The 9,702-nt window shown below is 40.3% G+C and overlaps 1 gene segment (V, D, J or C); it reads right to left on the bottom strand.

Annotated features, from left to right (window-relative positions):
* Positions 1-309: 309 nt before the first annotated feature.
* Positions 310-941, bottom strand: LOC130882903 (immunoglobulin heavy variable 3-11-like). The segment is given in 2 exon segments: positions 310-764; positions 866-941. Coding segments are annotated over 2 exon segments (501 nt in total).
* Between the last annotated feature and the right edge of the window lie 8,761 nt (positions 942-9,702).

Here is a 9,702-nt window from a genome sequence, read left to right as displayed (position 1 = left end):
AAGGAGGAGGAGGAGGAGGAGGAGGAGGAGGAGGAGAGAGAGAAAGAGAGAGAGAGAGAGAGAGAGAGAGAGAGAGAGAGAGAGAGAGAGAGAGAGAGAGAGAAAGAAAGAAAGAAAGAAAGAAAGAAAGAAAGAAAGAAAGAAAGAAGAAATGGAATGAGTGAGAGGGTAAGAGCAAGTGAGACAAACATAACAAAAAATCATAGCACATCACAATGGAAAACATATATCGGAATAAAAGTTTTTACACTTAAGTTATTACTGTAAATTATACCTGTAGAGAGAATCACTGAGTGTGATTTGTAAAATTCAGCCCAGACACAAAGGTGTCCAGTCTTTTATGCATCTCTGAATAGACCTGACCCAGATTTCTGGGTGCTCTCTGCGCCCCCTGCTGGTTAGAAACACCCTGCAGGGAGGTTTGTGTCTGATTTCACAATAACTTTGCATCACTGTGTATCCGGTGCAGTAATACATGGCTGTGTCCTCAGGCCTCAGACTGCTCATTTCCAGGTACAGGGTGTTCTTGGCATTGTCTCTGGAGATGGTGAATCGGCCTTTCACGGAATCAGTATATTCAATGTAGCTACCACCACCATTAATATATGCGACCCATTCCAGACCTTTCCCTGGAGCCTGGCGGACCCAGCTCATGTAATAATCACTGAAGGTGAATCCAGAGGCTGCGCAGGAGATTTTCAGGAACTTTCCAGGCTGTACTAAGTCTCCTCCAGACTCCACCAGCTGCACCTCACACTGGCCACCTGGAAACACAGAGAATGCTGGTCAGAAGACTGTCACTGAAGCTATTTTTCTTTCTCAAGTCCACACAACACACAGACAGCATCTCCTCTCCATTAATTACCTCTTAAAATAAGAGAAAGGAAAAGCCAAATAAGCCACAAGTCCATGGTAAGTGATCTTTGTTCAATGCTGATCACTGAATGGGAGGACATGGGAATCCAGGACTGGCCTCCTCTGCCAGAGCTGCACACTCAGGACAGAGCTGGTTTTTGTGGGCACAGAGAAGCCTTATTTGCATATCTTCCTCCTGTAGCAAGCTCTGGAGTTGGACCCTTGGGGGAAGGCAGTGCTCAGAACAGATATAAGGCATCAAAAACCATGACACAGTTGCAGAGACTTACGTAGTAAGGAATCTCTATGTGCACCCTTTCTTGCTAAGGATTCACCACACTTCACTTAGTTCTCTTTCACACAGGTGTTCAGAACATGCTGAGTTTCCACACTGTTTTATCTCCTTAGTACAGATATGTAATTTAAAAGATCCACAAGCTGTTGTGTTTCTATATAGGAGCTCTGTCTTTCCCAGTCTCTGAATTAGACATGGTTTCTCCATAATGTGGATCTTGGACAGGGTCATGCCTAACCAGGGAGGTTAGCAGAACTCCTACCTTGTGTCAGAAGCACCTTGGAAATTTCTGAATTTTACATATTTATGAGACAATGCTGTTCACAGGCCATAAAAGACTTACAAATGAGACAGCTTTTGTCACTGCTGCTCTGCTTTTGGTCATGGTTTTGACCACATTAGTAGATAACAGAGAGGGACATTGGAAAATTGTTTTGATGAAAGGATGTATATAGGGATGCTGAATGTCTGCACAAGTTCAACCTTGATCATACACACACAGTTACACTTTTATATGCAGCTATATACCCCAGCCACACAGAGTCACGCTTACAGACACAGTCACCAATCCAATTACCTTCCAAGTAGTCACACTTTCTGATATGATTGAAAGACCAGGATAAATCCAGACCCCTCTAGCAGAAAAAAATAGAGCAAAAAATCTAAGCATGGAGAGAAGAATCAAAAATCTAGATTAGCCGGTTCAGTGACTCTGTTTCAGGAACTAGCTGAAGATAAAGTTAGATCATAATATTGAGAAACAGGGAGTTATCCCCTCGTGATTATCACTGGTATTTTCGGATTTTTTTTTCAATAATCACTGGTATTTTTGAAATATTCCAATGACACCCTCCCTACCCCTTTGGATTATTGGGTTATGGTTTCTTCCCTTAAATACACCTTCTCCCAGCTTCTTGGGATCAAACTCCTCCCCTGCTTGAAATATGAGTCTCGGACCCAGAGCACTGGTTCTTCTCCTGTCAATAAATCTCGTGTGATTGCAGCAAGAATGGTCTCTCATGAGTTCCTGGGGGGTCGTGTTATCCCGAGACTTGAGTGAGAGTCTCCCCACTGTGGGGGTCTTTCACAATCACACATTCAAACACTCACTCACACACACACACAATCACATCCACATGTAGAAACACGTTTGCGGGCAGAGGGATTGGATTTCTTTCTTTCTGTCTTTTCACATGGTCACTCTGGTTGGCTCTGACTCACTATATAGACCAAGCTGATATTGAACCATAAGAGATTCTCTTACTACTGTCTCCCTAGTGACTGGATTAAAAGTATGCACTACAATTTTTGACCATCTCATGCAGATTTTGTAAAAATTTGAAATATTTTTATAGAAAAATTTCTGATTATTATTTACTTCCTTCATTTCTTCCAGGTCCTTCCTCTTTCTCAAACTGCCAAACTCTATAACAAGTGGGTTTTATGGTGGTTTTAGGGTTTAGGCTCATGGCTTTCATTTTCAAATAGACAATAAATGTTTTATAAAATCAATAATTGACAATACATTTTATCTTAAAAAATCACTATATAATGCTTGTATTTGTCTTATATTTTAAAATGTTTTATTAATGTGCACAAAATATAGCAACAAAATTCATAACTGAGATTCCTCAGGGCTAAGAAGCCTGCCTTCCTGTATGAGTACCTCAGTTGCATTCTCAGCACTTCACTGTGAAGCTGGGTGTGATGGTTTATCCTGCATTCCCAGCACTGGGGAGGTGGTGACAGGAAGTTCTCTGTGACTTGCCATCCCACCATTCTATCTGAACCTCTGAGCTCCAGGTTCAGTGTGAGACCCTCTCTCAACAAATAAGGTAGATGTCAACTGAGGCATACAGTCAGGATCAACTTGTGTCATCCGCAACCATGGGCAAACATACACTGTGACTATTAGCATTTCCATTTATTTAAATGTTTCCTTGTCCCTGTGTTGAACTTTGTAGCTATTTAGAAGCAAGTCATGGAAGCTGTAGACCTAGGCTGACTTGCTTGTTATTCTAGGAAGCAAGAAAAGGACTCTTGTGACTCATTGTATACTTGTTCCCTCTCCAAAACTTTCATCGTCCCTTAGTAAAATAGGGGTTGTCATTCTTTCTCCAGCCACAAAATTGCATATTTTAAGTGTATTAATGTGAGAAATGATATTTTTCTGTATACAGTTCTGAGCTTTTTCTTTTTAAATTGGGCTTGTTTCTTGAATTCAGAACCTTGCACATGGAAAGCAAACACTATAACCAAGAGCTATATATCAAGCCCTCCAATATTTTTTTTGATTATCAATCTTTTTTTTTATTTTTATTCATTTTTAATTAAAATTTCCACCTGCTCCCTGTTTCCCATTTCCCTCCCCCTCCTCCCAAATATTGCCTCCTCCCTCACTCCCCTCCCCCTATCCCCACTCCTCTTTTCCTCCCCCCACACCATTCCCCCTCCCTCTCAATACTGAAGAGCAGTCCAAATTCCCTGCCCTGCGGGAAGATGAATGTCCTTATATCTAGGTCCAGGAAGGTGAGCGTCCAAACAGGCTAAGCTCCCACAGAGCCAGTTCATGTATTGGGATCGAAACCTAGTGCCATTGTCCTTGGCTTCTCATCAGCCTTCATTGTCCGCCATGTTCAGAGAGTCCAGTTTCAACCCACGCTTATTCAGTCCCAGACCAGCTGGCCTTGGTGGGCTCCCAATAAATCAGTTCCACTGTCACAGTGGGTGGGTGCACCCTCGTGGTCCTGACTTCCTTGCTCATGTTCTCCCTCCTTCTGCTCCTCATTTGGACCTTAAGAGCTCAGACCGTTGCTCCAAATTGGGTCTCTGTCTCTACCTCGATCCATCGCCAGATGAAGGTTCTAAGGTGATATGTAAGATATTCATCAGTATAGGATAGGGCCATTTCAGGTTCCCTCTCCTCAGTTGCCCAAGGTACCAGCTGGGGACATCTCCCTGGACACCTGCGAACCCCTCTAGAGTCAAGTCTCTTGCCAACCCTAAGATGGCTCCCTTAGTTAGGATATATACTTCGCTGCTCCCGTATCCACCCTTACTATATCCCAACCATCCCAATCCCCCAAGCTCCTCCCATCCTCCCCTTCTCACGTTTCTCATCCCATTTCCCCTTTGCCCCATGCCACCTCACCCGCAAGTTCCCAATTGGTTTCTAGCCATAAATAAAGAACATTGAGCATATAGTTTGTGATCCTAGAGAAGCTAAATAAGAAAGTGAACCCAAAGAAAATTGTATAGTCATCCGCCTGGATAGGGGAAGTAGACAAGATTGCCGGGCCCTCCAATATTTTTAAACATCATATTTTCCTACAGAAAATTACACTTATTATTACAGTATTCTGGTATCTAAATCTAAATCAAACACCAGCCTTCCCAAAGTCTTCATAATGCCACCACTTATGACTGTCCATAAGACAGCAGAAAAATTGTAGGATCAAAAATTGTGCATCAATCTCAAGAAGGGATGATCTGAAAGACAAAAGAAATCAAAGAAATGAGAGAGAGAGAGAGAGAGAGAGAGAGAAAGAAAGAAAGAAACTTCAATTCCATCACGTGGCTCCTATCCAGAATCTGGACTACATGAGATGATGACATCATTATCTTCTGTAAAGACATATAGCACTGGTTGGAATCTCATTTTTATGTTGAACACCACACACCTGAATTAAAATAAAGATAAGAGTGGATTGTGCCAATAAGCAACACGGTGTCTGTCATACACTGAAATGAGTAAGACAGGGGCTGTTGAGCTGGGTTCTCAGCCACTGGTGTTCTGAATGTAACTTTGGTTCTTAGGCAGAAACTGGAGCTGGGCTTTATTTAGAATCTTTATTTTGGAAAGGGAGGCCCTGATACTGAAGTCAAACTCCAACTCCCAATTTTTCAGGACACTTGATGCCTGAGCAGGGCTCTATGGTCAGAGGATGCTATGATCACCTCTGTAATGTAAACTATTAATATAGTATGAGAAAAATATGCCTCTCTGAAGCAAACATGCTAACTCCAAGACATAGACACAGAACAAACAGTGATATAACAACAGTGGTAAACCTATACAAAGACACACATACTAGACATAGCATACTAGATATATGTATGTTAAAATCTTAAATTACTTGAAAATATTCCTTTTCAGCAAACTCCAAGTTCTATCCCACCCTCAAACTCACCTATCCTCCTGCAACCTCAGTGAAATGCTGAAACACAGTTTGCTACAATACAGAGAGTACCAAGGGATGAATGACCAGCCACCCATTAGAGTACCCCATACCTTTGCATCTACTAACCCTGCAAGCTACAAGTCCCACCCAGGCCCAAAACTCACCTATTCTCCTGAAACCTCAGTGGAAGTCTGAAATTCAGCCTTCCACAGTAGAGAGAGGACCAAGGGGTGAATGACCAGCCACCTGGCAGGACACCCTGCTCTCAAACCCATCATAGTGGGGCAAAACCCCAGTCCTCTCCCCCATCTGCCTTGGCTTCTCTAGGCCAGCCATCAGGAGAGTTTCCTGTAGGCAGGCATCCCCCATACCCCCACCCTATCCATCAGATCGTGCAAGTTACAAGCATGATCCCGTCCACAAAATCTCCTATCTTCCTGCAACCTCAGTGGAAACCTACTACAATAAAGAGAGAACCAGGAGGTGAGTGACCAGCCACCTGGTGGGACATCCCACTATCTACACCCTCCATAGTGTGGCAAAACCCCAGGTCTCTATCTGATTCGAGCTTCTAAGCTAGAGAGTTTCCTATAGGTAGTCTGCTCCAATACCCCCATCACATCCCTCAGACCCTGCAAGTTACAAGTCCCACCCTGCTTCCAAACTTGCCTGTACCCCTGCAACCTCAGTGGAACTCTGAAACACAGTACACAGTCTACTACTACATAGAGAGGACCAAGAGGTGAGTGATCAGTCACCCAGAGAGACATTCTTTCTCTAGCCCCTCCAAAATGGGGAAAAGCCACTGGACACTCCCCTGCCTGCCTCACCTTCTATAGTCAGACAGAAGGTAAGTTTCTTGCAGATAGGCAGCTCAAATATCCCCATGACATCCGTCAGAAACTGAAAGATACATGTCCAACTCCATCCACAAACACTCCAACCCACCTACCCCACAACATCAGAGGATGATAAAACACAACCTGCACCTACACTGAGAGGACCACAAGAGGAATTCAAAAGCACAAGCTGTGATAGCACAGAGTGGTACAAGAGAGAAAAACAGGAGAGCAAGCTAAAAGAGACCTCAGTGGCTCTCTGAGACACAGACATTGACAGTACAGAACAGACAAGAAAAAAAAATCCCCAAGACACAGACAGCCACTGCAAGGATTTGACCAAGATGCAAAGACATTGCCTGCATCAACTGATGGAAGAGATCGATAGGCATTAAAGCAAGAATTCATACAACAACCTAAAAAGAAACATGGTAACACCAGAACACAGTGAACATACAATAGGAATACTTGATCATCTTAACCCAGAAGATGCAGAAAAAATATGATTTTAAATGTAATTTTATGAAGATGAGGGGGACCTTTAAAGAGGAAAGTAAATACTCCCTTAAAGAAATGGAGGGAAAGAAAAACAAAAAGTTGGAAGAAATTAATAAATTACTCAAAGAATCACCAGAAAATCAACAGATAAACAATGAAAGAAGTGAAGCAAACAACTCAAGATTGCAGATTAAAATAAAGACATTAAAAAACATGAATAGAGAGAATTTGAGATATGGGAAATCTGGGTAAATGAAGAGGAACTACAGAGGTAAGCATAACCAACAGAATATAAGAGCTGGAAGAGACAATCTCAAGTGTTGCAGATACTATAGAGAAAATCACTTCATTGGTCAAAGAAAACTTTAAAGCCAACAAACTCTTATCACAAACCATCCAGGAAATCTAGAAAACCACGAAAAGACCAGATCTAAGAATAAAAGGGATAGAGAAAGGAGAAGAACATCAACTCAAACGCACAGAAAATATATTCAACAAAATCATAGAAGGAAACCTTCCCAACATAAAGAAGGATATCCCTATGAAGGTACAAGAAGCTTACAGAACACCAAATAGACTGGATCAAAAAAAAAAAAACTCTCCTCATGATATAATAATCAAAATTTAAAACATGCAGAATAAAGAAAGAATATTAAGAGCTGCAAAGTAAAAAGTTCAATTAATATATAAAGGTAGACATATCAGAATTACACCCGGCTTTTCAGTGAAAACCATGAAAGCCAGAAGGTTCTAGGCAAATGAGCTAAAGACACTAAGAAACCATGTATGCCCAGACTACCCTACCCAGGAAACCTTCTAATCACAGTTGGTGGGGAAAACAAATATTTCATGACAAAACCAGATTTAAACAATAGCTATCCACAAAACCAGCCCTACAGAAAGTACTGGAAGGCAAACAGCAGCCCAAGGACGCTAACTGCACACACAAAAACACAGGAACAGGATACCTCCTACAGCAAAATACAAGGAGGGAAACACAATACGACTGAAAAATAACAGGAATTAACAACCAGTGGTCATTAATATCTCTTAAAATCAATGAAGTCATTTCACCTATAGAAGGACACAGGCTAAAAGAACGGATATTAAAACAGGATTCAGCCTTCTTCTGTACCCAAGAAAAACACCTAAACCTCAAAGACAGACATTACCTCAGAGTAAAGTGTTGGGAATAGATTTTCCAATCAAATGGACCCAAGAAAAAAGTGGGTGTAATTATCCTAATATCTAACAAAATTTATCTAAAACTAAAGTCAATCATAAGAGATAGAGAAGGACACTTTATATTCATAATAGGAACAATCCATCAAGATGAAGTCTCATTCCTGGACATCTATGCCCCTAATACAAGGGCACCTTCTTATGTAAAAGAAACATGATTAAAGTTTATATTTCACATCAAACCCCACACAATAATAGTAGAATCTTTCAACACTCTACCCTTTCCAATGGACAGGTCAACCAAAGAGAAATTTAACAGAGAAATAAGAGAATTAACAGATGTCATGACTCAAATGGACTAAACAGGCATCTATAGAACTTTCCACCCAAACACGAAAGAATATACCTTCTTCTGAGATCCTCATGGAACTTTCTCTAAAATCAACCACATACTTTGTAGCAAAACAAATCTCCACAGATACAGAAACATTGGAGTAACCCGTGTATCTTATCAGATCACCATGGTTTCTAGTTAGAATTTAACAATAACACTACTCTCAGAAAACCTACACAGTCAAGAAAATTGAACAGGGAACTATTGAACCACTCCTGGGTCAAGGAGGAAATAAAGAAAGGAATTAAAGACTTTCTAAAATTCAAGGAAAATGAAGGCACAACATACCCAAACCTCTGGGACACTATGAGCAGTGCTAAGAGGAAAGTGCATAGCACTAAGTATCTACATAAGGAAAATTGAGAAGGTCACACTAGTGACTTAACAGCACAACTGAAAGCTCTAAAACAAAGGAAGCAGACTCATCACAAAGAGTAGATAATAGGAAATAACCAAATTGAGAGCTGAAATCGATAAAATAGAAACAAAGAGAACAATACAAAGAATCAATGAGATAAAGAGCTGGTTCTTTGTAAAGATCAACAAGACAGACAAAGCTCTATTTAAACTAATCAAAAGACAGAGAAAGAACACCCAAATTAACAAAATCAGAAATGAAAAGGGGTGTATAAGAACAGACATTGAGGAAAACCAGATAATAATTAGGTCATTCTACTTAACCTGTACTCTACAAAATTGGAAAATGTAAAAGAAATGGACAATTTTCTGGATAGATATGATATAACAATATTAAATCATACCTGGTGAGCAATTAAAATAGAACTATAAACTGCAGCTTTCATCAAAAACCTCCCATCCAAAAAAAAAAAAAAAAAAAAAAAAAAGCCTAGGGCAGGATTGATTTAGTGCAGAATTCTACCAGAACGTCAAAGAAGAGCTAACATTTATACTCCTTAAAGTGTTCCACATAAGAAAAAAAAATAACATTGTCACCCTCTTTTTATGAGGCTACAGTTACCTTGACACGAAAGCCACACAAAATCTCAACCAAGAAAGAAAATTACAGACCAAACTTACTCATGAACATGGATGCAAAAATACTCGATAAAATACTGGAAAACCAAATCCAAGAACTCACCAAAAAAATCATCCATCATGATCAAGTTGACTTCATCCCAGAGATGCAGGGATGGTTCAACATAGGAAAATCTATCAATGCAATTGATCATATATATAAACTGAAAGAAAAAAAATATTATCATTTTATAGGATGCAGAAAAAGCACTTGACAAAATCCAACACCCCTTCATGATAAAGGTCTTAGAGGGATCAGGGATACAAAGAACTTATCTAAATTTAATAAAAGCAATATTCAGCAAGCCAACAACCAACATCAAATTAAATGGAGAAAAACTCAAAGTGATTCCACTAAAATCAGGAATGAGACAAGGGTGTTCACTGTCTCCATATATATTCTACATAGTTCTTCTCCATATA

The sequence above is a fragment of the Chionomys nivalis genome, chromosome 10, assembly GCF_950005125.1.
Source record: "Chionomys nivalis chromosome 10, mChiNiv1.1, whole genome shotgun sequence".
Classification (NCBI taxonomy): Eukaryota; Metazoa; Chordata; class Mammalia; order Rodentia; family Cricetidae; genus Chionomys; species Chionomys nivalis.
Note: the sequence above shows the minus strand (reverse complement) of the source record. Positions and strands in the feature narration are given on the sequence as shown.